The sequence below is a fragment of the Passer domesticus genome, chromosome 17 (assembly GCF_036417665.1).
Source record: "Passer domesticus isolate bPasDom1 chromosome 17, bPasDom1.hap1, whole genome shotgun sequence".
Taxonomy (NCBI): domain Eukaryota; kingdom Metazoa; phylum Chordata; class Aves; order Passeriformes; family Passeridae; genus Passer; species Passer domesticus.
This window is the reverse complement of record NC_087490.1, coordinates 8,434,202-8,461,336: the sequence shown is the minus strand read 5'-3', so window position 1 is coordinate 8,461,336 and position 27,135 is coordinate 8,434,202. Positions and strand designations below refer to the sequence as shown.

The 27,135-nt window shown below is 42.4% G+C and overlaps 2 protein-coding genes and 1 non-coding gene across 22 annotated transcripts in view; all 3 read left to right on the top strand.

Annotated features, from left to right (window-relative positions):
• The first annotated feature begins 1,623 nt into the window (after positions 1-1,623).
• On the top strand, positions 1,624-11,137 carry LOC135282757 (E1A-binding protein p400-like). 5 transcript variants are annotated; one of them, XR_010348799.1, is made up of 9 exons: positions 1,630-2,188; positions 3,024-3,226; positions 4,888-5,051; positions 6,441-6,728; positions 7,270-7,405; positions 8,729-8,831; positions 9,284-9,393; positions 9,503-9,585; positions 10,782-11,075. XR_010348799.1 is itself a non-coding variant. In XM_064392807.1 (8 exons), the coding sequence occupies exons 5-8, from the start codon at positions 7,387-7,389 to the stop codon at positions 10,988-10,990; spliced, it is 441 nt and encodes a 146-aa protein (XP_064248877.1). In that variant the 5' UTR covers positions 1,627-2,188; positions 3,024-3,226; positions 4,888-5,051; positions 6,441-6,728; positions 7,270-7,386; the 3' UTR covers positions 10,991-11,137. The 5 variants fall into 5 exon arrangements, 2 of the variants coding, with proteins under 2 accessions (XP_064248877.1, XP_064248878.1); XR_010348798.1 differs by lacking the exon at positions 10,782-11,075 and adding an exon at positions 10,350-10,546; XM_064392807.1 differs by lacking the exon at positions 9,503-9,585 and having other exon boundaries at positions 1,627-2,188; positions 10,782-11,137.
• LOC135282931 (small nucleolar RNA SNORA49) lies at positions 8,034-8,172 on the top strand. Its single transcript, XR_010348903.1, has one exon. It is a non-coding gene; the product is annotated as a small nucleolar RNA SNORA49 (small nucleolar RNA).
• Positions 11,138-11,152: 15 nt separating the features above from the next.
• The window catches only part of EP400 (E1A binding protein p400), a 46,833-nt gene continuing 30,850 nt past the window's right edge, over positions 11,153-27,135 (top strand). For 6 of the 16 annotated variants that reach the window (XM_064392801.1, XM_064392800.1, XM_064392803.1 and 3 more), the window contains exons 1-13: positions 11,154-11,271; positions 13,131-14,483; positions 16,561-16,671; positions 20,273-20,363; positions 20,773-20,880; positions 21,594-21,973; positions 22,495-22,800; positions 22,945-23,130; positions 24,480-24,620; positions 24,728-24,806; positions 25,086-25,132; positions 26,100-26,157; positions 26,814-26,903. In XM_064392801.1, coding sequence (XP_064248871.1) covers positions 13,161-14,483; positions 16,561-16,671; positions 20,273-20,363; positions 20,773-20,880; positions 21,594-21,973; positions 22,495-22,800; positions 22,945-23,130; positions 24,480-24,620; positions 24,728-24,806; positions 25,086-25,132; positions 26,100-26,157; positions 26,814-26,903 — 2,920 coding nt within the window. In that variant the 5' untranslated portion in view covers positions 11,154-11,271; positions 13,131-13,160. Of the gene's footprint in view, positions 11,272-13,130; positions 14,484-16,560; positions 16,672-20,272; positions 20,364-20,772; positions 20,881-21,593; positions 21,974-22,494; positions 22,801-22,944; positions 23,131-24,479; positions 24,621-24,727; positions 24,807-25,085; positions 25,133-26,099; positions 26,158-26,813; positions 26,904-27,135 lie in introns of all 16 variants that reach the window. The other 10 variants (XM_064392792.1, XM_064392791.1, XM_064392789.1 and 7 more) reach the window with 6 other exon arrangements.

Genomic DNA, 27,135 nt, shown 5'->3' with positions numbered 1-27,135 from the left:
TTCAATCCCTTTATGGCCATTCACTTAAGAGCTGGACTTGGTGATCCTTGTGGGTCCCTTCCAACTCAGAATATTCATTTATAAACTATGGGTTAGAAACTCATCATGCTGACTGCTGTGAAGTCTTTTGGTTTTGAAACAAATTTCTGTGTTTTCTAGAGCTTTGCAGGTCTAAAAGAAATTATTCCTTTCTCGGTGAGAGGGCTTCAGTTTGGAACGTGAACTGAGCCATAATTCCAAGATGAGACCTTTTCTGTGGGAGGTGCCATCCTCCCAGCATTGCCCTTGTGCTTGGGCAAGTTCAGGGGTATAAAAGCACAGCTCCAGGTGCAGTTGGGCCTTTGCTGGCTGAGATGTAACCCCAAAATCCTCTTGAGCCATCTGCAGGATCCACAGCTGAATTGACTTGGCAGTGGGAAAGAAATGGTGCTGAATTCTCTGGGCTTTCATCAGGTTTGTGAACTCTTCAATCCCATCAAGCTCCTCAGAGCAGGGGATGTCTGCAGTGATAAGGGAGGCACATGTCAGCATTGCCATCCTCTGGGAATCAATTTCAATTTTCTGTGTTTTCAGGAATTGCATACTCTGGAGTTCATGCTCCTTTTCCCCATCAGTGATTTAACTCCTGGTTCTTGTTTCCAGCTCTCTGTGGAGGTGGCAGAAGAAATGACACCCTCCTGCCTTACCAGCCTGCAGAACACCACTGAAGGGTTAGAACAAGACTCCAAGAATTTGGATATTAGTACAAGTGCTTGATACACTTCCCTTGCTGAGTCTCTGTGGAGACTTGCTTTTCAATATGGGACTACTGAAAATGAGGAGTCAACTCTTTATTCCCACATTTAGTGGTGTTTTGCCAAAGCCTTTAATTTTATGGTTCCTTCTGAAACAATTCTTTTGGTTTTGCAGGGTGATGTTTTTGGGTTAGGGGAGATTTTGGGGGATTTTTTGGGGCACAGCTTCCTTTAACAAAGGATTCCCATGTTCATTTTATCTGGGTTTTCTTTACAGCTTTTTATTTTATTGTGAAGGCCTTGCTCGATTTTATGAAAGCAAGTGTGTGCAGAAGTGCCCTGGAGAGGGTTTTTGCCTGGATTTTCATTTACATCCCTTGCTGGTCCATACTATCGACCTACTGTGCATTATCTTCCATAAAGATGCTCCGCTTCTCCACGCCTTTCAATCTGAAAAAAAATTACCTTTATCCACTTACAATAAAAGCCCCAAAGCTGTGATACATACCACAGTTGAAATCAAAGAGAAACTCTATTTGGAGAGAGAAAAAACCGTGAATAAGAAGAAAAATAATAAACACTTAAGCGCCGCGGCTCCCCCTCTGTGCGGGTGGGAGCGCCTGGATCCCCCCGCGGTGCGAGGCGGGTGGTATCGCCGCGCGGGGCGGGGCGGGGCGAGGCGCGGCCGTGAGGGGGCGCTGCGGGAGAGCGCGGCGGGCCCGGGGCGTGAGGGGAGCGCGGGGCGGGCGCGGGGGCTGCGGGCGGCTCAGGATGTCACAGGGGTCTACGGGGGTAATACATGGCGTGCGGGGCGGGTCAGGCTGTGCGGGAGCGGTGCGGGGTGTGGGGGATGTCGCAGGGGTGTACGGGGGTCGTACATGGTGTGCGGAGCGGCTCCGGCTGTGCGGGATGTCACAGGGTGTGAGGGGGTAGTACATGGCGTGGAGGGCGGCTCAGGCTGTGCGGGGTGTGAGGGATGTCACAGGGGTAATGGGGGTAGTACGTGGCGTGCGGGATGTCACAGGCTGTGCGGGGGTGGCGCAGGGCACCGCGGGGACAGGGGACACCCGTGGTGGCGGTGCGGGGAGCGGGGCACGCAGCGGTGTGAGGGGCCAGGGCGCTGCCGAGGCCGGTGTCAGCGGCTGCTCTGGCCCGCGGCAGCGCCGCCGGGAATGCCCTCTGCAGCCCGGGCCATCCCGGCCGCTGCTCGGCGGCACTGGCGGCAGTGACAGCGGGCAGCTCCCTCCTGTCACAGCGCCCGTCATCTCCCGTGTGACAGCACCGGCCTCTCTCCGTGACTGCGGCCCGTGGGTCCCTGGGCTGGGGAAAGCCGAAGGCTTGGCCATCCTGCATCTTCTTCGAAGTACAAACATACCCAGACTCAGAATGAGCTGCAGCAACTGGATAAATCTACTGGGACCATAAAGAACTCAAGTGGTTAATTTGGGTTAAAGGTCAGTGACCATTGGGATCAACTCCCTTTGCAGTTGTGCAGGAAGCAATTCTGCAACCGTAAACCCCATTTTGTAGCAAAATGAAGTGAATATAAAATTTAAATCAATATATAAGAGTGGGTAGAGCTTTTTAACTGGTAGTCCAATGCACCATTTTATTGATAATGAGATACTTTATTACGTTGAACTTTATTTCAGTTCCAAAATAGTACTTGACAGAGAGACTCATAATTAGTTGTGACAGCAATTAAAAAAAGTCATGAACTTTAAAATAATGCTGTTACATCTAGTGCTTATATTAATGATTTAAGATTAAGTGTAAGTTTTAAGCTTTGTAATTGAAGATAACTGCTTTAATGAGATTTTGTGTAATTGTAACATTATATCTAATACCAATTGTTAGACGTTTTAAAAACCCTCTGGAGAAAAATCTTAGAGATCTTAGTAAGTGCTGCACGTCTCATTTTCCATACATTGGGTATAAATTTGTACCCTCTGAGCCCAATTTGTTGCTTTCCTTAATTAATGTTGTTGCACGAAATGTTTCCCTTTTGGTCATTTGATACCCTGATAGAGATTGGTTGTGGAGTTGTCAGCTCTCTGCAGGGTGTTGTTAGCAAAGATCTTGTCAGGCTCAAGAGGGGATAAGTGCATCCTGGACTGACTTGCTGATTGAGTCACACCTCAGAGCTCGCAGGCAGGCAGGTCTGTTGGGGAGTGGTGGAAGCTGATTTCACCAGCTTTGTGACAGGCTGCATTGCCACTTTCTTCGGTTCTCTTTGTCGTTTCCCTATTTTCTTTACTGAAATTGCAATTTTTAACACTCTCTCTGCAGGTGGAATGCCTCATGTCCCTCAAGTGGCTCAGCAGATCAGCCAGGAGGAAAACCAGCAAAATGGACCAAATTTGTCAAGTTTGCTTCATTCCTTACCTGCTGCACACAGCAGGAACCCAGCTCTGCCCCAGCAGGTACAACCAGCAGGGTGGGATAAGAACCATGTGCTTGTGGTCCCAGCTCCAGTGCCCTCACAGCAACAGGTATATTTGTATATTATACATTTATCTCATACAACATTTGTATATTATCTTGTATGAGGAGTGTTGGGTTTTGTGTTTTGTGTGGAGACTTTGTGGTTGGCAGAATTTATCACTCCAGCCTGGGGAGAAAGGAGCAAATAGTTCCAGTATCTTTTGTAGGTGACTTTGATAATGTGTTTCAGGCAGCTGTGGTATAGCTCAGCTGGGTATGGATCTGTGCAAAAAGATTTTGTATTCATTTAAATTTAGAATGCTCTGTGGATACCTGTGCCTCTCATTTGGTTTTAATTAGTGCTGCAGATATACATGATTTTTCTTGAAGAAAGGAAAGGGGTGAGAAGGAATCAGACACGTTCTCTAGGGAAGTAGCATTTGTTCCTGTAATGAAGCCCTAGAAGGAGATTTTAATTAAAAACAATCCATTATTTTAATTTTGTATGCACCATTTTAAAATAAGGGGTGAGAGAGGATGACAATGAAAATTTGTGCTGCTTGTGCTGACTTGCCAGCAGTTGCAGGATGCTTACATGTGTTAATAAAAATGCCAGAAGCTAAATGTGTTTTGATATGAACTTTTTAGGGAATTTTGTCCATCTGCCATCTGGCAGAGTATTTAAATTCTGTGAAATTTCTCACTAAATCAGCCAGCACTTCTGATGAGATCTAGGAGTACTGTGTTTTAGGAGGAAAACCAAAAGTTCTCAAGACTGAGTAGCTCTACATCCCAGATTCTCTTCTGGTTTCTCATATAACTGCTGCCTCACGAAGTCCTTCAGAAACTTTACAAAATCTGCACAAAATGCATTATTCATTATCTTTTCATAAAGTGCAGCTTCAAACACCATGGAATGTTTCCAAGGACTGAATAATTGTTTCTGTTGATTATCCATGTAATATTTTAACTTTTCCTCACTGAGGAAAGAAAGTTTATGATCTCTGAAACCTCTGCCCAAACTCCATCAGGCCCCACAGCATAATCAATTAACTTTTGGAAGAAATGCAGTGGATGGCAACAGATTTTTTTCAAGAAAGAGGATGAAAGATGATAACTGCCAAGAGAGTAATGTGAATTTGATATTTTAAACCAGAAAAGAATAGGCAGGATTAACATGGTTAGGATGTGACCATTGAGGATCTGGGAGTTTGGGGCTGCCTCTTCACTATTTGTAAATTTTAAACAGTACTCCTAAAGGGGTTGTAATTATTTTCTTTATTTAGAAATATGCTTTTTATCTAGAACTGAGTAAAAACTTAAAATAATTTTTTGGTTTTATTTTAGGGTTAATGTGTCAAGGTGGGAATAGATGGGTCTGGAATGCCAGTTCTACAAAGGCAAATGTTTTAATTACGAGCAGTGAATTAACTGCAGAGCTTTCATTTGAGGGTGCTGCCCTGTTTGTGACTGCTGGTAACATGAGCACAATGCTCTATTTCCATGGTGTGGGTTCTTGGAACCTTTTAAAGTAACAGCAGCTGCTCTCTGCAGCGTCACATGACACGTGGCCCTTCCAGTTCCACTTCAATTCTGCCATCAGCTGGGGGCTTTTTCATCATCCTCAGATACTGTGCTATTATTACTATTATTTTTTTAAACTGCAGCTGAATAGTAGTAAAATATTTCTTTACTTTGTGGGTTTTTTTTTCTTTTACTATAACTTAAGCACACAGACTGGTCTCTATTTGAGATGATTGGGATGGAAAACCAAATTACTTGTTATGAAGCACAAATGCTGCCAAAACTGAAGGTATCTGGAAAACTCATTGAAGAGATCTCCTGCTCCCCTTCATCACCCAGACTTGAGCCAGTGAAGCTCCAACCAAACAGGTATGTAATGTTCAAATGATTAATTTATTTTTTATTGGTATTTTTTTAAAGCAACAGATGAAAAAGAGTAATATTTGTGAGGGCTGAGAGGGTTCATTCAGAATTATTTGTTTATTTTTTTATCATTTGTTTCCAAACTGATCATTGCTAAAGACTTTATGCCTTTAAAGTCTTCTCCCTCAGTCTTCTGAGGGAAAGCAGAGTGCTTCTTACTGTTTAATAGCTCATTTCATTTATGAAAGCTCAGTTTTGATCATTCTGGCCACACTCAAGAGTTGAAGTCATTTGTGGTTTTGATCAAACTCTGAAAATTTCTTCTGAAATAGAGTTTCTTAAGCAGAATAATTACATCTTCTCCTTCTAGTTATTTTTCAGAGGTACTTACAAAACACTTAAAGATTTTTTTTGGGGGGGAGGGAGGAGAGGGGGAGGGAAGGACAGAGGGAGAAAAAATGCTCAGTTAAATTTTGAGCTTATTTGATTTTTGCTCCTGATTCTTCCCTCAGAAGAGAAGTCAGGAGGGTTCAGTTTTGAGTCTTAGAGCAAATGTAATTCTGCTGTAGAGCAATGTGGAGTTAAATCTTACAGCAAATTAGCCTGATCTGAGAAGAGTATGGTCAGTGAAGCCCAGGACGGCCTGTGTGACGTGTGGCTGTGACAGGTGACAAGGAGGATGTTCCTCGTGTTCTTAGGCTGTTCTGCCAGAAGAGAGCATTGGCAGTTAATGAAGTTAAGGACTTGGAAGTGATAGCTGAACTATATATGTAAAACAGAAGAAGAACTCATTCTTTTTCTCTTTAGACATCTTTGGTTTCCTAGAAATAGCACACACAAAACAGTTACTGTGAAATCAGCTCTTACAATTGCAGTGTTTTTGAAACCATACCTGTGGTTAAAGCTTTCTCCATTAAGAAGTTTGACCCTAATTAGCATCTTCTGGGGAGTTCTCTTGCTGTCTCCAGACTCCAAAGATGACTGAGGGATGTAGGAGTTCTGTTATTCCCCTTCCATGTAATCCTTCAGAGAGGACTGGAGCATCAGACGTTTGGTGTACTTGAATTTTACAGTGTAGTGTGTTTCTTCTGTGTGTTGAGAGAAGCAGAATCCCTCCTGCCATATGCTCTTCATCTGGGTACCTCTTTCAGCTCAGATTACTGACTAAAAATAATATTTTTGCCAGTAGACATAAAGTAGAAGAGCAGATTTATTTTTCATTGCAATACTAAAGCTAACATTTGTCCTTGTGTCACAAGTGTCAGCTTTTCTCCTGCTCTCTTCTCCATTCATAGAACTCTTGCATGAGCTAAATTATCCTTTTATTCAAGTTTGGTTTTTTGCATAAGATTTATCTTGTTACAATAGATTCAGAGAAGAATTTTGAATTTAAAGGGTATTCCAGAAGAAAGAGACAACTGAAGGAACACCTGGACAAAATATTCTTCTGGAATGAGTGTCATATTTCCAGAACGCCCCTGTATGGCAGAGACCTGTTGGAAACTTGCTTTGGGATCAGTGAAAGAAAAATCTCTCACATTGTTGTGCCAGGATTAACAAGTGGTGCTGGCTTTGCAAATTGCCTTCCATACTCCAGCACTTCAGAGGCTCTAAGGATCCATTGCAGGAACTCATTCTGACTCTGACACAGTAGCAGATTGCCCTGAAGGATGTTATTTCCAGGTAATTGAGACAAATCATGTGCAGTTCTTTGCACAGATTTGATGAGTGTGTGCTACCCTCCAAAACAGGGTATTTATGTGAACAACTGTAAAATGCTCAATGATAAATAGGCTGCCTTGTTTTATCCTTCTTGCAGACTACATTCCTCTGTGTTGAGCCTATTTGCATCTCAGATGTATAATTTTGGATGATTCTAGGACCTGAAACTCTCAATAGTTCCATGGCAACTGTTATTAGTTATATAACAATGCTACTTTATTTTGACATATCTTGTATTTGTTGTGTTAATGGTGACAAAAAAGAAAAAAAAAAAAGTAGGAGCTGTAATAGGCTTCTCTTGGTAACTTTATGGATAGTGGTGATTTCCTCTTCATTTTTTTTTTCACTTACTGGATGTTAACTTAAAACTACATGTCCTGATTTACTTTCTATTACCTTTAGCCAGGTGCTTTGTGCTTCTTTGCAAATATTACTGGGTTTGAGTATTTAATAGTCCAAGTGGATAAAAATGAGTATAACAAAGTTTTGATTTGTTTTATAGAGACCTCTGTGTGTTCCCAGCTGTAGTTGTTGCTCCTCCATATTAATATGGAGCAAATCCTTCTTACACATGGATCCATGGAATGGAAGTCCTGCAGTTCAGTCTTGAGGAGCAGAGATGGTGCAGCATGAGTCAGGTATTAAACAGCAGCATGGGTCACAGCTCTGTGCAGGGGCTGTCTCTAACTGTGAGTGTCACCTGCAGAATTTCATTTCTCATTCAGAACCAGGCAAGCTTTCAGTTTGGCAGCTGAAAGCAGAAGGGACAGCAGGTGCTGATTTTGACACAGATGATTGCAGTGCTCAGCATCCTGAAGCTTTTCCTGAATTTCCATTTCCTCACGTGAGTGAGGGTTAGTGAGAGTGGTGCTCACAGCTGGCATTATCTGGTAAGAGGATCTCTTCCTCAAGCTCATAGTGAGTAGATGCTCATGGTAGGAGGGAAAATGCTAAAGGGAAGTCTGAGACATTTGCAAGATTCATTTACATAAAGTCCTTACTTATTAAAGCAAATTATGTACGTAGCTGTAGCTCAAATATGTAATTATATATGAAATATGTCAGTCATATTACTATTTGATGAGGCATTTAGGGTGTTTCCAAGGAGTATACCACTACTTATCCTATGTTTATGAGCAATTTGTGCTTCAAATGCAGATGGTTTTTTTTCACAATAGCCATTTGATTAATTTGCTTTTGCTTTCATTATCTGTAGCTATTTACATTGTTAATACTTTAAGTGTAGTTGGTGTTTTTATGTTGGCAGTTCCTCAGCCTTACTCCAGGGGCTTTTATTTTTCATGGAGTGCCCTGGCATTGCCTGAGGATAAATTGAAAGTATGCTCCTTTCCCTCCCCAGTAAGATTCTCTGTATCCTCTGGGGCCTACAATTTGAGCAAACACTAACAATATATTGAAGTTTTTCTTATTTTTTTATTCCAAATTGCATCATTATGCTTTCTGTTAGATGCAGTATAATACATAAAAGAATACTTTGCCTTGAAGCAACACAAGGCAGCACAACAGAAGGGATTTGATTTAGTCAATAGACAAGAAAAATGATGGAGCATGTACAGGAACAACAACTCAGTCAGGTGTGCTTAGTCATAGGACATAATGTGATTACTTGTAATAGATCTCCAGATTTTATATTGCTGACTGCACCATAAATTAATAGCTTTAATGGTAGACAAATTAATTATGAACGGTGTAGATCTATAATGTGGGCAGTCAGATAACTTGAAATGTTTGCACACTTAATGTAGGTTGGGAAAATAATAAGAAAGCAATTTTTCCAATCTTCTCACTCTGTTAAAAAAAGTTTGTTTAGAGATTTATCCTATATTAATGTAAATTTGTAATTAAGTTGCTTGTTTCCCCGTTTTAGGAATTCATAAAAAGCTTCAGCCAAGACAAGTGATCCTTCTGTGCTATCCTGTCTTCCCACACTCCCTCCACAGGTGTCAGTCCCACAGATGTGATTCCTGTTGTCTTCTATGACACTGAGGAACACAAAGATGGGTGTGACAAAAGTGCAAGAGGCAGAGACACCCACACATACAGGTGAATTTCATGCTAAGAAATCAGTGTTTTAAAACCAAAAGTAGAGTGAAGATGATCTGGGGAGAAACTAGGATTTTTGGTTGAGTAGTTTAAGTAATTGGATCTTTTAAGATGCCTTCAAAGATTATATCATACCCCTTCCCTTCAGACTAGGGGGAAAATGAAAATCATGTCCTTCCCACACTGCTGCTTCTGTTCCTGTCTTTCCCTCCCACTTTCATCTAACAAACCATCTGCACTTCTCTGTTGGGACAGCCAAAAGAAATGTGGGTGTTTTCAGCCCTTGCTAAACAAATGCCATTCTTGATGATCACTGAGGATCAGATCCAGTGACGAGATGCTGGTTTTGTAGTTCTGAGATGTATTTGAAAACTTCTCTCAAGTGACTGTTTCTTGTCTTGGAAGGATGTGCTGAGAGCACAAGGGATGTAATGGGATTCTTTGTTTTACAGGCTTGTAAGTGGTAATGCTATTGAAGAGAGGCTGTTGAAAAAGAGTATTAAACATGATTCAAGAACTGGCTGCTCAGGGAAGGGATTGTTCAACAGACTTTTTATCTCAGGTACTGTAACATTAAAAATGTGAGCAGTTATTTAATGATACATAAAAAATAAGTGTTTTACTAGATCTGAGACAGAATTTTGAAAAGGTAGTGGTTTATTTATTTCTAGGTTTGTTTGGGAACCAGTGATATGTGTTCACAGTTAAATTGAGCAGAAATCCTGAACTGTCAGCTCATATAGAAAATCAGAAGGTAACAATATCTAATAAATATTGATAATATTGATATTGATAAATTGTAATAAAGATTTGCCTGTTCCAATGATAATGTTACCCTTTTATTTGCATTGTTTTAATCAATCAAAAGCAACATCTGCAGCAAAAGGTGTCAAATACATCTGTAATCTGACTTTTCTGAACTTGATTTTAGGATGACTTAAAAATTTTTGCATTTTTTCTTAAAGGTCTTGGATCCTATCAGTGAGGTGGTTAACTCTTGTAACAATGTTTATCACTCCCCAAAGCAATGCCAAAATTGTTACATAAAAACCATTACAGGTCCAGATGGGAAGGAGAGTTTAAGTTGAAACTTGCTTTGCATTGTGAGGACTTGGGGGCTTCTGGGGTCTTTTTTTTTTTTTCTTTTAATTCCTCATGGCTGTTAGAGTACTACAGGAGTGTTTACTGAGCAGAAACATAACTAGATTTTATAATTTTGAATAGCTTGGTATACAAGCAAATGTTAGTAAATGCCTTCTCCTAACAGTATAACTAACATAGGTTATATTTATTACATTTCCATACACTTAGGAATATGAATTTCCCCAATGTTATGACAATATGACCTTGGATGTATAATTTGTTAAAAATAAGGGAGGGGAGCTATTTATTTTAACTTTTAAGTGGTAGGATATGAATTGTCTTCAGTCAAGACTATTGATAACTATGAATTTTGAGATGGGGCACTTTTGATTATGTACTTTTGGTACCTGAGCTTTCACTTTGTATTTATTGCAGAACGTAGGTGGTCATCTCCTTGTGTTAGACAAGCCTGTGCTAACGACCAGAATTCTGATTGTATTCAAATCTGTATAAATCCCTTCGAGTTGATGACAATGACTACTAGAAAAAGAAGTTCCTCATATAGATTTCTCTAAGTTTACTTCCACTGTCAATGTTTTTCTCACATTTAACAGTAAATCACTGGTGGTCTGGTGGTGAATGTTTTCTCTTGAGCACGAATGTATTTCACGGGGACCTTTTTCTTATCAAAGGCTCTGTGATGATCTTTAGCCTTAAGTAGTTTTCCTGTCCAAGAACCAAATCTGTGCTCGTGCTGATGTAAAGACAAGCCTGAAGTGCTTCAGTAGCGCTCCATCTGATGCAGCACAAGTCCGGTGACCCTCCTGGGCATCAGTGAGTGCCCGTTGTCTCTTGTCCTGTAACCAGGACCCCCGAGCAGAGCCGGCCGTGCTCCGCGCTCCCTGCAGCCGGGGATGGGGTCCCCCCTCAGCTCCGGGCTGACAGCGCCGGCTGCCTCAGCCTTTTCCCGTCGGAGATGCTCCAGCGCTCCATCACCGCTGTTCCCGCGGCTGGCCGCGCTCCCGGGGATGCAACCCCCGCCAGCCGCCAGTGTGGATTTTCACTCCGTGTCTTGAAGAGTAGCGACAGAATCTACCCACTGCTCGGTGCTCACGCTACCCTGCCTCTGCTACAATAAATATAATTTTCCTGCGCTGTCGCCGAGCCCGTTCCTATCGCGACAGGCCCCGCGGGCCGCCTCCGCGGAGCGCGCAGGCGCGGCGCTGGCGCAGGCGCGGCGCGGCGCGCGGGTGCCGGCGCAGGCGCGGCGGGACGCGGTTTGTCTCCTGCCGGCGCTGGTAGCGGCGCCCCCGCCCGCGCTTCCTGCCCGCAGCGAATGGAACCCGCGGCGCCCGCGGTAAGTGCGGCCCGCGGGGCCCGCCCGGGCCCGGCTGCGCGCCCCGCTCCGCCCCGAGCGGCCCCCGGCAGCCCCGCCGCCGCACCGCGGGCGGCCGCGGGGGGACGGGCCCGCCCGGCGCGGGGCGGGGGACGCGCGGCCAGCAGGGCCGGGCCGGGCCGGGGAGCGCGGCCCGGGCGGGGGGAGACCCCGCGGAGCGGCGGCGGGGCCGGGCTTCGCCCCCGGCCGGGCGGCCCCGGCGCGCTGCTCGCACACAAAAGGCGATCCCTGCTTCGGGACCTCCCTATCGGCCTATAATTAATTAAGTGTTTTCACTGGGGCCGTAAGTGGTAGTGAGGTGCGGGTAATTAAAATAATAAGACCTTGTTGTTGGTGGTATCGTTTGAATCTTAATTATTTGGTGTCGGCGCTGTGAAATAACCACAATACATCGAAGAATTGCAGTATTGTCAAATCTTTCGGAAAAGGGCCTGTAAGGAGTGCAGTTCTTTCCCCTTCCCGCTTTACGGAGCTCGTTCGCTCAGGTTCGAGCTCCGGAGAGTGGGAGAGCCGAGCCCCGCCGGGATGAGCCCCGGTGCCGGACCATCGACACCGGCCGGGATGAGCCCCGGTGCGGAGAGCCGAGCCCCGGTGCGGGAGAGGCGGAACCCGGCCGGCGGAGCCGCTGTGCCGCTCCGCGGTTCCCCCGGCACGGGAGGTCCCGGGCTCTCGGGCCCCTGTCGCTGCTGGCGCGTGTGACAGCGCTGCTCTGCTCCACCTTCCCGGACAGCCGCCTTTTTCCCGGGGCAAGGAAGGGAATCTCCATCCCCAGGGCTCGGGCAGATGGCTGCAGGCAGCGCAGGACAGGACAGGAGGGCTGTGATGTGCCCCCTGCCTGGGCAGCGGGAGAGCCGCTGCATCCCGCCGCTTCCAGCGCTGCTCCGTGCCCGTGTGCTGCTGCCTGTTGCCGCCTGCGACCGACTTGGAGTTAGGAACACAAAGGAGTGGCAGCATCTTTCTGTATGTTTGGCCTGAAATGCTAAAAGTGAAAGTGTTGCTTTCAAAAGAGGGGAGAGATTTTGAAACAAAACAAAAAAAAAATCATCAGGTTTCATTTTCTCTTGCTGCTATTTCTGTGTGACTCCCAGCCGTGAATCTACCTGTCAGTGCATGTCATTGGAATTTTTGTTTGTCTGTAATTGAAATACAAAACCAGAACGTTTTGGAATTTCTGAGTAGCTAGACTCAATAAACAGCGTTTTAAATGAAATGCAGTTTTGGTTAATTTTTGTCTCTTTTTGTGTTCTGAAGGAAAGAGGAGGCAAAGTTAAGGATCAAATACAGTAGTTTTGCATACATTAAGATGACTTGGCCTTCAGTAGCTAGAACAATAAAGTTCAATAGTCTGTCCATTTTCTTATTTTTAGTTGCTGTTGAAACAATGGAGTGTACATTTTAGCAATTACATTTATCATAACTTTGCATTAAGAGTTAAAAGCACTGAAGCATTGGTAATAATGAACATGACAAAGAATAGGTGCCTTTGATGCTGGAGACTGTTGTTTCTTGAAGTTCCACAGCAAGGGAAAAAGTCCTGTTAATTCTTTTTTTTTTATTATTTGAAGTCGTTCTACCTAGCTACGGGGAACACAACATTTGTAAGACTATTCAATAGCGGTATTAGCTAGAGAAATTTATGAGGGATTTAAGTGAGATTTGGTTGTGCTGAGGGTTTTGAATAATTTTAAACATGTTAAGTATCTGCAAAGCCAGGATAACAGTTCTTACTGTAAGGTAATCTTTCTGGTTGTAGCTAAATAGTTTCAGTTGCAGAAGAGTTTTTACATTCCCTGAATGTCTGTTTTTGTGTATTTCTTTAGACTATACTGTAAAACCTTAGATCAGTGAGAATGCACCATGGCAATGGTCCTCAGAATGCCCAGCGCCAGCTCCAGAGATCCAGGTCCTTCACGGGCAGTGAGGGAGAAGAACAACAGGCAAACTTACCCCAGTCCCCCGCGGCCTCCTTCGCGCCCTCTGCGAGCCCCTCAGCGCCGCAGTCGCCCAGCTACCAGATCCAGCAGTTCATCATGAGCCGGAGCCCCGTGGCCGGGCAGAACGTCAACATCACCCTGCAGAACGTGGGCCCCGTGGCCTCGGGCAACCAGCAGATCACGCTCACCCCGCTGCCGCTTCCAAACCCCACGTCCCCGAGCTTTCAGTTCAGCCCCCAGCAGAGGCGCTTTGAGCATGGGTCCCCCTCGTACATCCAGGTCACCTCTCCGCTGCCGCAGCAAGTGCAGTCCCAGAGCCCCACGCAGCCCAACCCGGTGCCGGTGCAGGCGCTGCCCAGCGTCCGGGCGGGCACTCCCGGGCCTGGCCTGGGCATGTGCAGCCAGAGCCCCACCAGAGGGTTTGTGGATGCCAGCGTGCTGGTGAGGCAGATCAGCCTGAGTCCTTCCAACGGCGGGCACTTCGTGTACCAGGAAGGGCCGGGGATTGCGCAGATTGCTCAAGGAGCTGCTGCACAAGTGCAGCTTCCATCGTCAGGGCCGCCTGCCACGGTGAGGGAGCGGCGGCTTTCGCAGCCCCACTCGCAGTCTGGGGGCACCATCCACCACCTCGGCCCTCAGAGCCCCGTGGCCAGCGGGGCAAATATGCAATCTTTGACTAGCCCGGGCCACATCACAACGACCAGCTTGCCGCCCCAAATCAGCAATATTATCCAGGGGCAGCTAATGCAACAGCAGCAGCAAGTGCTTCAAGGGCAGCAGCTGAGTAGACCCATTGGATTTGACAGGACTTCTGGTGGATTGATAGCAGGGGTTGGAGGACCGAGTGCGTTTGGAATGACATCTCCTCCTCCTCCCACGAGTCCTTCACGGGCCACTGTGCCACAGGGCCTGTCGAGTCTTCCTCTCACTCCTACAGCTAACACAGCAGTGAAAAAACAGCCCAAGAAGTTGGAGGAGATTCCTCCTGCCAACCAAGAAACTGCTCAAATGAGAAAACTATGTTTGGATCATCACCACAAGCAGATGGAAATTCTTAAGGAAACTTTTAAGGAATGTTTGATTGAACTGTTTTTCCTGCAACATCTTCAAGGGAATATGATGGACTTTTTAGCTTTTAAGAAGAAACATTGTGTTCCCCTGCAAGCATACCTGAGGCAAAATGACTTGGACCTGGAGGAGGAAGAAGAGGAAGAACAATCTGAGGTCATCAATGATGAGGTAAGAAACTTTGCTGGAATAAAATCATAGATGAAGTTTTAGCACTGGGATTGTGAAGTATTAAAGAATGGGACAGGACATGAAAAATCATTTTTGCTTGGTGAAGTATGGCAGTTTTTCGTAAAATAATTGGCCTGAAAGAGTGCAGTTCTGCTGGGTAGTGTGATTCGATGGGTTGGTTTGAGCGTGCTGTCAGATTTTTGGATTTAAAATGGAAGCATAGAGAGGGAGCTTTAACTGTCCTAGTTGCACACAAGTAAAGATGGTAGAAGCGTGGAAATGGTTTTAAGCTCTCAGAATGGTTATGACTAGGAATCATGGTTTGAATTTCACTTAACTAGACCTGGACAAACCAAAAAAGAACAAGCAAAAGCATTAAGAGGTTGACCTGACTCACGTGACTTCTGATCATAGATGTTACTGAAGTTCAGTGTTGCTGCAACCCAACAAAAATGTGAATTAATCTAATTAGTGAGGGAGTACATGTGTAAGGGTCCACAGTCATGTATTACATTATTCAGCCCTGGAGCTCTGTGTGTGAGCTGCTGTTTAAAGAATTAACAGCCAGCACTTACAGGCTGGACATTGACAAGTTCACTTTGTTATTTATGCAAAGGTTTAAATTCCTAGCTTGAATTCATTATTGATGGCAAAGAACTTGAAAGAAGCTTGCCACAAACAGGTGCTGTGCAGCTTTTCCTGCATATTTGTACCTATCTGTGGATGCTGGAGCACTGGTCTGGTGCAGAGCCTGCCCGCAAGCCAACTTGGCAAGTGGTTGCAGCAGGGTAGATGGAACTGATGCCCCTGCACCTCTTGGCACTCATAAGTAGCTTCTAAAATTTGTGAATTATGTAGCTGGCAGTTTGTAGAAGAACCAATATTATGTAAAGAACCTCGTGTTGCTTTGAATACCCCTTGGAAATGAGTGCCTTCACTGAAATTTGATGACTCTTAGGCATGAATCATTAGCAATCATACCTTCAATTGGAATTTGTGGGAAATTTTAACAGAATAATGGCTGAAGTTTAATTTGTTCAGTACTTTGCTGTATAAGCTTCTTAATTAGGAAAAATCTATTTCTGCTTGTGACATTTGTGACAATTTTGAAGGAATCATTATATAGTAACATAAAAGCTAGCCTGTTACTGTAATTTATTGACAATGGATATTCAGTATTTTTTTTTCACCCGGTTTGTGTTTTGTCAAATTGTTTAGGTGTTCTTGTTGGGTTGCGTGTTTGTCAGCTGAAATAACCAGGTATTTTTAACTACCATCTGCACACTTTGAGGGATCTTTAGTGGGTGTAAATGGTACAGGTTCCTTGAAGTCAGTGGTGCTGCTACACTTTAAATGAGTTGAGGCTCTACCCTGTGGTGTTTCGGGTTGAGAATTTGCTGTACTTCACTGCCTTCTCGTGGTGGATCCTCTTTTGTTTGTGGAAGCTTCTTGTCCCTGTAACTGCTGGAGAATTTTGCAAAGTGCACCAGCAAAAGTCTTTATGTGTTTTCAAGTGATGAATCCTTCTGAAAGATTAAGACATCTTTTGAGTATGTTCTTTCTTTGTATTTTGTTGTTGTCTTCTGTTTTATTTCCCCCTCCCCTCTTTATCACTTTCTGCTAAAGCAACGCGCTTCATCCCTTGCCTGGAAGGTTGATTTCTTTGGGAATTTGAGGGGAGAGTGAGTGGTGGCTGTGCTCATTGCTTAAATAAATGTTGAAGCTCTCTTACGTTCAAACTGTCTGTCATGCTAATTTGTTGTCCGTTAGCAGCAACAATCATTCAATTTAAAACACAGTTTTATGTTAACTGGATTTAAGAAAACGTTTCCAGTGACGAGAAGTCACAATAAACAGTCAAGGCTGTGCTCTGTTCTGCTATTAAAAGTAAGACAGAACTCTAAAAATGGGCTGTGCTCAAAACAAGCTGTACTGGTGGTGGTTTAGTTATTGTCCCCTCTTCAGTGAGGTGCCATCAGTACCAAAGGAGTGTGTTGAACAGTTAAAAAAAAAAGAAAAACTTCTAAAAAGAAAATGATTCTCCCTTCTTTTTTTTTTCCCAAAATATTTCTCTCAGGTAAAGGTTGTGACAGGAAAGGATGGGCAGACTGGTACTCCTGTCGCTATAGCAACCCAGCTTCCTCCAAATGTTTCTGCTGCTTTTTCATCCCAGCAGCAACCATTTCAGGTACTTTTCAATGGTTCTAAAATGTAGTTTCATCCCAGATTTTTTTTCTTCATTCAGATTTGATATTTCTTAGATGAATTAGAATTTTCCCAAGAGCCCATCCCTTATCATCTAAACAAAATCAAAAAACCTCTTCAGTCTTCAAATGCATCAGTAGAAGCCTTGAGGAAGTTAAAGCTTTGTCTCCAGGTTGCTGGCTTATTGCATTAACTTTCAGCTTGAATGTTTTCACTTTGGTTTGTTTGTCTTTTGTATCCCTAATGCATTTGGTTCATTTGTGCATTCTGCGTAGTGATGATATGGATTCTTTGTCTGTGGCATTGTAATTGTGGATTTCTTCTAAAATTCTTTTCTTTTTTTTTCTTCCCCTTGTGTATTAAAGGTTTTGAGTGTGGCTACAGAAGGTTTTGGATTTGCCTTTCCTGAGATGTGTTAAACAATATACTGATTCTCTGACACAATTTGTTTCAAATAATTAACTGCTTTCCATTAGCTCTACCATAAATGTTGGGAAGAAGAAACAGAAGTGCTTTTTTTTATTATAATAAGTCATTTTTAACATTTTTTTTCTTTTTTTTCACGAGGAATGCTGGAGAAAGCCAAGAAATAAATGTGATAATCAGTTAAAATGTTTGTGATCAGTGATGATACAGCTTTTCAGTTTGGTGTGGTTTTATGCAGCTGCCTTCAACTCTGTTACCCAGACATCACTGCATACATACCCTGAGAAGTAATATACCCTAATTCCATCTGCAACTGAAATATTTACCTTTTAGCTCAGTGACATGCTTAGCAGGTGTTGCAGGGTGAATTACTCTGCTATACCACAGCAGTTGTACAGGCTGTGCTGCCTTTATCTGGGCTTTGGAAATGGAAAGTGAAATGAAATACAGGATGGGTTGTGTTCCTGTGTGTAACAAATGGGATGGTCCCTGTGATATTGTACAAAGGAGTCGTGCAGCAAAGGGGATTGCACTGAGAGCTCTTCCTCAGGGCCAGTACTGATATATCTTGGAAGTCTCCTTAGGTAGTCAGGCTTCATTTAAGCTGTTTAAAATAACTAATATTATATCAGTTTATTTATTGTAGTGATTGAGGTCACCACCAAGTTGTAGCTGCAGCAGTGGTGATACTTTTGAAGGTATTGTACCATGCAGTTTCAGGGAAACTGGTTCATGCTAAAAATGCACAAAACTCTCTGTGTGGTACTGACCTTTTAGCACAAACTGCTAACAGAAAGTGGCATTTCTTTCCATCAGTCTTGCCCTTTGCAACTGTTTATGGAGAAATTATGTGTCCCAATCAGCATCACCATTCAAATCCCAGTGCAGAAGTGCAGTGCTCAGAGTGATTATTGTGTGCATGCTGCATAATCATGACCTTGGGACAGCTACATTATTTTAATTAAAGTTGGGACAGTTTTAGTCTAATATTATTGGTATGTGACTGCAATTTATGAAGACATGTCTGCTCTCTGAAGAGTCTGGCCTAAATTACATGGTGATAATGCAGACAGCTGGGAGGCATATTCTTAAGAAAATGTCAGTCAAAAATCCTAAAGTAGAGATAACAGCCTGAAACTGTGAGTATGCAGTCATCCAGAGGGAAAGAGCATGTGAAATAAATGGCATTTAATGTGGAGTTCAAAGAATATAATTTCTTAAGTGATGTCCCAGCAGCCTCTGATACAAATGGGACATAAAATGAATTTGTTAGTCAATTTAGTAGCATTTACATAATCAATTCTTGTTGCTCATTTTGAAAATTCTGTAAATGCCCAGGTCTGTGATGCTCTGCCAGACACTGGCTGTTGGATCTGAAATATGCTGCGTGTCTACCTTGTGACAAGACAAATATTTGAAAACTTAATCCCTATTGAGTGTGAAATAGCACTGAACTGTGAATATGAGTCAGACACTTAAAACCAGAATTTACATCTTAAGGCTGTATCTGTATTGCTGGAGTGGCTGCAAATGCCCTCAGAGCAGCAAAGAGATTGAGTGTTATTAATTCATAGCTATTGATTGAGTCTGAGGGGCATGAGATATATTCAGCTTCAAAAGGAGCATTTGAAACCCAGTCATTGTAGGTGATATTGGCTGTGATTATTAGTAGCATGCAGTGAAGCACTGAAGATGCAGAATGTCACTGCTGTGATTTATTTCAATATAGACTGGTGTTTACCTCTGTGGGTTTAATTTACATTGGTAAAATTTTGTTTAAAATCAGAGGAGAAAATAAAGTATGTGAATAAAATTAAAAAAATAATTATGGGAAATTGCTATCTTTCTATGTTGTCATAAAAAAAATTCACATTTGCAAACCCTTACTATACTCAACGTGTTTAAGGCTCTCACCATTAGAAAAGTACACTTTGAGAACTAGAGGGCTAAATTAGTTCATTTCCCAGGATGCAGAAACTGCCGTACATAAAGCCTGTGTTTGTATTTTCTGATGGAATCTCTTAAGACCTTTTTTAGGGATAGCCCTTATTTTTCTTATATTAAGTTTCATAGTAGAATATTTGGTACAGCATGGCCAAATATTGAGGAGAAGTTAAAAATGGCTTGGAAACTCACTGAAAGGAATTGGACTTGCACAGACACTGATGGACATTAATGAGTACTTGCCAGTATGCTGAGGGCCCAAAGGGCATGAAAATTGTCATATACCCAAATTTGTTTGCTTCAGTAGTCCTGTATGTGAACCTGTCACCTGTGCTTGATGCTGAAAGGATTCTCTGGGATAGGTTCTTGCCATCATTGCTGATATTAAAAGTAGTGATTTAAAAATAAAGTTTGAATGCACTGCGTGATCTTACTGAAGCTAAATTCCAGCTTGCTGAATCAGAGCCCAGTGGTTCCTTTTGCATCTCAATATCAATAGTCCTCTTCCAAGCTTGTTAATTCATAGCTTGTGTGCTGTTTATCCTCAGACAAAATGGATAGTAATTTTTTGTGAGCTCTGATGTCACCTTAGCCTTATGGCAATATTGTTTCTCCTCACTGAGTTTATTCATGAGACTCATTTTGCCAGCTGTGCAAACAGGTGCAAGTCCAGCATCTGGAAAACTGGAATGAGAACTTGTGTACCTTGGCTGAGGTTCTTTATTCCATCTTCCTAGCTTTTTCCTGAAATATTTCAACAGTAACTCTCACAAAGCTCTATCCTGAGAGAACTGGAGACTCAAATAAGCTTAAGCTGTTTTCAGCATGAGGATGAATTTGTGTTACTGATGTTTCACACAGATATAATATGCTAATGAAAATTTTCATTAATTAAAAAAAGTAACAAAAATACTGGGCAAGTTTGTTTTTTACATATCCCATTTTCCTGAGTTTGGTATCACTTAACAATATGTAGGTGTATATATATATATAAACAAATCCATCGCTGTAAAATTTAAACTCAATGAAGAGTATTTGTGCATTGTGGACAACTAAAACTTCATAGATACTGAATGAGTCTTGTTTCCTTTGTTGTACAGCTGTTCTGAAGGACTTTTTCTGTGCTGGCCTCCTTAGATCTGCTTGTAAATTCTCTCCTGGTGTCAGACCATCTGCAGATTGAACTTCTGTGATTTGTTTTCTTTTCCCTGTAGCAAACGCATACAGGGACTCCAGCGACGGGGACTGTGAGCACCATAGAGATTGAAGCTTTTAAGAGACAGCAGCAGGCCCTTGCACCAGCAGGTATGTTCCACAGGCACAATTCCACTTCCATCCTCTTTTTTTTTCCAAACAGTGATTGGAGCCCGCTGTTCAGAAATACATTTTTGCCTCACCTTGGGAATCACCAGATCCTTAGGACTATCTACTGTGACTGGTGCTGTGGGAAGAGTGCACTCCACTCCCAGTAGATAGGCCTGGATTTGGCAGGCATGGAGACATGGTTAGGTTGATTGTTCTGGCTGAGAAGATTGGAGATGGCCAACATGAAGTCAGAGGGACTCTGCCCCTGGAGCATGTTCTTCATAAATGCTACACATGTACAGTAGTTGTAGCTTTCGGAGCTGACGGTGGAATCATGTGTAGTAGTTTGCTTTGTGAAATTGAACCCATTCCATTATACCATGCCATAAATGGAATTTGAATATCACAGATTCGTCTAAGAGACCACGAATTGAAGTGGGCCGTCATGGGATGGTTTTTCAGCACCCGGGTGTGGCTTCAGGAGTTCCTCTTCAACAGCTAATGCCAACGGCACAAGGTACTGTGTCACCACATGCCAGTTGCACATTAATTTCACAAGGAGATGTTGGTGATGGAACTAGAAACTTGGGCTTCGGCCTGCCAAGATCCTAGTCCCACCACACACTTCTCCATGTAAATTAATACTTGGTATGCAATGCCTGGTTTGTTTAAGGAGCTGAGTGACGGGCTCCAAAAGTGCATGTGGGCATGGAAAAACGTCACAGGTGCTGATGCAAAATGGCCAATCTGAGAATTCTGGAACTGAACCAATGATTTATGAAAAGGAAACCATCTAATTGGAACATCATGACAAATTTTTATTCATTAGTCATTCCAAGCTTTAGAGTATGTGTTAGAGTGAATGTGTTCTTAGAAAGAACTAAGTAGTATTTAGACTTCATGCTGGTATTTTAGGTTAAATTCCATTAGTTCACCAGTCCTTTTTTTTTTTGAGTATACAAAACTTAGAAGACCTATAATGACATGCTCTTTTTTAGTTGCTGTGCTCCAAATATTAGTTACAGTCCCGTGCATGAAGTACTTCATTGTGTATTGTAATAGTGATTTATTTTGTGATTGTGATGTGGTATTTTCAAGTGATGGTGTCTTGTGGCAAAGTAAGTAACAAAACCACTCTATTCGCAGTCGATTTCCTCCTTAAATCAACAGAGAGCATCGGATGTTTTAATGTTTCAACCTCACCTGCACGTGTCTCCTCTTGCCCTGCAGGTGGGATGCCTCCCACTCCGCAGACGGTGCAGCTGACGGGGCAGAAGCAGAGCCAGCAGCAGTACGACCCCTCCAAGGGCCCTCCGGTGCAGAACGCGGCCAGCCTGCACACGCCGCCGCCGCAGCTGCCGGCGCGCCTGCAGCCCGCCAACGTCCCCATGGCGTCGCTGCCCGCCACCCTGCAGCTCCCCCAGCAGCAGCCTCAGCTGGTGGAACCTCCAGCCCAGCCGCAGATCCAGGTGAAGATCCAGCCCCAAAGCGTGCCCCTGACGGCCGCCCCGCTCCCAGCGCCGCTGCAGCAGCAGGTGCCACCAGCGATCCACGTGCAAGGACAGGCGCCCAGCCAGGCGTCGCAGCCGCAAGCTGCCATACAGCAGCAGGTACGGGAGCCTTGTGGGGTGGACATGTGTTTGTTTCCATGGCCAGTAAAACCTAAAAGTGCTGTCTTCATCTCTGAATTCCACTGGATAATTAAATCCTTTCCTTGTAAAAATGCAGGCATGTCGCCCTGTTCTTCTAAAGTTCTTCTAAGCCTTCTGGTGTTTACATTTTTGTAATAGAGTTTCTCACGCACTTTTCTTGTAGATAATGGTTGTTTTGTATTCCTTTCTGGAAGACGAGAAAATTGATAAACTGTTAGTTTGACCAGTGTGGTTGGAGAAGTAGCAATTTCATCCTCCAATCCATGCTCACTTTTAGAATTCTATAAATATCGAAGTCCAGAAATAAGTGCACTTTTTTTGCCTTAGACATCTCAACATGTGAATGTCATTCATTTTGTGTCGTATTGCGACACAAATGTACATTTGTTATTAAGTTAAAGTCTCCATTATGTTCTGCTCTAGTGTAGACTAAATATTGAATCCTCAGCTCATCAGTAACCAGTGTGTTTCTTGGGCAGACTGTGACTCTGACACGGCCATCTGCAGATCCTGCTCAGAGTTCTCAGCGTCTTGCGGCAAATCCACTGCCACCTACCTCATCCATCGCTCCAGCAGCGATCCCAGGCACAACACCGCCTTCTCCATACCCAGTGCAAACAAACAGGACCTCTCCAGCAACCAACAAATCCCTGTCTCCTATTGCATCCAAGCCTCCTGGCTTAGCAGTAGCAGCAGCAGCACCTAAAACACAAAGTCCAGCTCAGAATGCAGCGGTGTTGCCACAAGAAAACTCTCAAGACAAGCTGGCTGAGCAAGTCAAGCTGGTAAGATATTCTGTGTGATGCTTTTACACTTTTATTTTCCTGTCAATTAATTTAATAAAGTGGGAGCAATTACTATTTTTCTCTGATTCTACAACTTCAGGTGCATTCTGCAGCTTCATTGTAAGTCTCTGTACTTCTTTTTAGGAAAATCAAATCCACCAGCGGATAGCGGAACTGAGAAAGGAAGGTTTATGGTCCCCCAGGCGACTGCCTAAACTTCAGGAGGCTCCAAGGCCAAAATCCCACTGGGATTATTTGCTGGAAGAAATGCAGTGGATGGCCACTGATTTTGCCCAGGAGAGAAAGTGGAAGATGGCAACTGCTAAGAAGGTACTTGAAAACCATTTTATAACTCAGAGCAATAAATGTTGATATCAGTCAGTTTGGTAGCAAAGCTGCGAGGTATCTTTTGTCACAGATAGAAGTAAAGGAAAGATGAGGCGCTAACTTCTACCTCAAATGAGAAATTTTGTTGTCAGTTTTGCATATGGTACCTGAGACAGGCTGGATAATTGTACAGATTGTGGATGCAAATAACAGTTTGTGCATTTTATTCCTCTGGAGATCAATTAGTATTTTTAGGAGCCCACTCAATATGTTGACTTGGTTATATTTAAATAAAAACTGGAGTTGTCCTGCCTGTCTCACAAATGAGTTATTTCCAGATAATAAAGAGTAAATACCGAATTTTGTAAATAAGTTCCATTGGGTGTGGTTGTCCTCTAGTCATTTTTTCTTAATCTCACAGAAAAATAAGAGTAAAGACAGTAGTGGAAACATAGTAAAGAATTGTTTCCATAGGAGGAGAAAGCAGCACTGCAGGAATACAGTAGTGCAATGAAAATTTGTATGGTGTGAGATGAAATATATAAAATCTGTTAATTTACAGTAAGCAAAGGTTTTCTATGGATACCAGCAATGTTGCATCTTTTGTTTGGTACATTTATGACCAGTTTAGGGTCATGAACAGAGCAACTGAAGGTCATTAGTTTAAATTGCCATGTTGTTTTCTACTGTATATTCTGAAATGATGGAAACTCAGAAGCAAAGTATTGAAATAAGTGTATTGTTTTGTACAATAAATATCTGCATTTTGAATATAATTTAAATCTGGATTTCCATTTGTGGCCAATGGTAGGTTTTTAAGAATAGGAGAAACAGGAAGGGCAAATGTGAAATGATCCTTCCCCTGGCACTTTGCTTCAAACTTCTGGAAGTCAATGTTTTAGGGGCCTCCTGAGCTAAAGGTTGCAATCAAGTCAGTCTTAACAGCCATTGACTGATCTTTCACTCATGTATGTACACTCTTTTTGAACTCATTTTAGCTTTGGTCTCTGACATTTTGTGGTGTGATTTCTGTGACTTCATATGTGCTGTCTGAAAAAAAGTTTTCTTTTGTGTGTTTGCTGCTAATTTCAGTGGAATTTTTTCTAATTTTTGTATTCAGAGAGTGAATTAAGAGTTTCCTACTTGATTGCTTAGTTATAGTTGTATTTTTTTTTTCTTTGAGTTTCATGTCTGTTGCTTTACTGGCATGGTAAGAATTAGAAATATTGGAGGTAAGTGCTATGTGTGTAAAGCTATGGTCAACGTCTGGCTGCTGATAACCACTATAATCTTAAGAAAGGCAATTATATGTATTTTGAGGTAACCTAATTCAGTATTTCATGGTGTTTTAGATGGTAAGAACTGTGGCTCGTTACCATGAGGAAAAGAAACTTAATGAAGAGCGAGCTAAAAGGGAAGAACAGAACAAACTGAGGAGGATTGCAGCATCCATTGCTAGAGAAATAGAGTATTTCTGGTCTAACATTGAGCAGGTAAAGTACCCACTCACTAATTCTCATGCAATTTGTGGTGGTTTTTTCATCTTCAGGAGTTTATTTGTGAAATAAAAGTGATTTATTAGACTTGCTTTACATTTCAGGTTGTTGAAATTAAACTGCAAATTGAATTTCAAGAGAAAAGGAAAAAAGCTTTGAATCTAAAGAGATTTTCAAGGAAAGGTAATTGTATTCCATTTAATAAGAAATATAGTCTGAATTCTGATGATAGTGTTTTGTATAATATCACTCAGTGCAGGTTCATCTCGTTGGTGGTAAAATTGTGAGTTGCTAATAATAGGTTGTGAATAGATCTGAATAATGAGTTATGGGTTTTTATGTTTTTGTGTTAGATTTTGTTAATACTTCTTGTGTTTTCCTTTGAATGCATTTAAAAGTTCATGTAAGAAATGTAAAATTGCTAAGTGATGAATACATACATCAAGTGTAATAATTTTCCAGGTAAGGATGCAAAAGAAGACCTTTATTTGGAAAAAGAAAGTGAAATGGTGAGTCTTTGTTTTTTGAAAAAGCCATCAAATTAGTTTAAATGTGACTACATATGTTAAAAAGTTTTGATACAGGTGATTAAAAAAAAATATGGTGATAAGATTTCACTGACAAATGAACATTCAGTCACAAGCACAAGTATAATTTTTCTGGTTAGGAAGGGAAATAGATTGTGATTGGTACATGTCTTTTGTGGCTGTGAATCTGAGATTGAAGACCAAAAAACTGTACAAAGTAATTGCCAGACTTGGGCAGGAGTTTCATCTACAGTAGGCAGGGATAGACTTTGTGGGGCATGAAATGTGTTTTCAGGTGTTCAGCAGAGATTTATCTGCTGAGAGATGAAGGTGTATGTTACAAAATGGGTCAAACTGAATGAAACTTGCATCTCTTTTTCCCTGGATGAAATGTGTGCTGAGGACTCCTTGGCTGTGTCTGTGCAATTGGAAAAAAATGGACAAGGGATCTGAGGCCCTGAGCCATCTGTTGTGGCACAGCTGATGCCCATGTGCTGAAATCTGCCTGCATCTGAATTTCCTGCTAGGAACAAGCCTTAGCATGTGTTATCAGCCAAACTGTGGCCCAGCACTGGCTGTGAGAGTTAATTGGCACAGGCTAAACAATTCTACAGAGTGCACTGGACAGCTGAGACAGTTATAGGCCTGTGCCACATCCCTTTTTTATTGACTAGTGAAAAAATTTAGTCCTTGAGCCAGCCTGGATAAAAGTTTTGTACCACAGCTAGACCTGAATAACTTGACCCAGGAAGGGCAGACTGCACACTCCCATCAGTTCAGAATTAGAGTTTCTGTTTTTGTGTGACCAGGGAAGTGCTAATAGATACTAAGTGTCTATCAGCAGATGTTTTTGGGACTGCAAGGCATGTTTTGTTGTTTTTAAAAAGCAAAGCCCCCTGCTTATCTTTTAATTTCTCTGATTTTAAATATTGCAATTATTTAATGCTAGGGGGGTTCATCATCTGGAAGGAAAAGAAAGGCAAGCACATCTTTGACTGATGAGGAAGGTAAGTCACTTCCCAAAATTTTGCATCCATAACATAGTACAGAATATTAAACCCACAGGTTTTCAGTCTGTTACCGTGTGGGTGCAGTGCTCTTCATGAACCAAATACCAGCTTTCATCTATTTCTTAGAGACATTAGATAGTCAATGAAATAGTAAATTATCCCTAAAAGTGCTCTAGTGAAAATTTGAAAATAACATTTTCCTTGAAATGATACTGCTATCATTATTGGTGGATTTTAATTCTTTCTGTCCTCATTACTTAATTTGTCAGGCCTTACTAATGGTCTTGAAGTTCTTTTGAGGATTTTAGACTGAAATACCCACCTGCTTTGGGTCCTTTCTCCTTGGTGACCCCTCTGTCATGTTCCTGACAAAGGAACTCCCCTGTTCAAGGCTTCAGAACAACCTGTGGTGAACATTGTCAATCAACACTTAACTGCCTTCTGTCCTGAGGCAAAAGTGCTTCTCTCCTGTTCATTTATCTTTTAAATACTGCATATAGTTGCTTTCAGATTATCTTGTTTTCCATATACATTTAATTATTTTTAAATCCTACAGACTTAGACTATTCTGTGTTTGTTCAGGGGGACAGAATTACAAGCCTCCTGAATTATTGTATAATTTTAACCCAAGATTTGCATTTGTTTTCTTGTAGTTGAAGATGAAGAAGAAACAATTGAAGAACAAGAAGCTAAAGAGGGAAACATAAACCATCAAACTGAATTGTCTAATCTAGCCAAAGAAGGTAGGCACCTGGCTTGGTCCTTCTCTGAGCTGTGCTCTGAAACAACAGCTGGAAACACACAGCACTTGTTATATTTGTAAAGAGGATTAGAGGTGGGAGACTGCAGTCAGATGTTCAGTCCTGTGTAGTCTGTGTTTAGTTTTTTCTGTTTGGAAAGCTGCAGCAGTTTATGGGGTGATGATGGACATCTGCACTTTATAAAGCAGTCCTTGTTATCACAACAAGGTGGCTT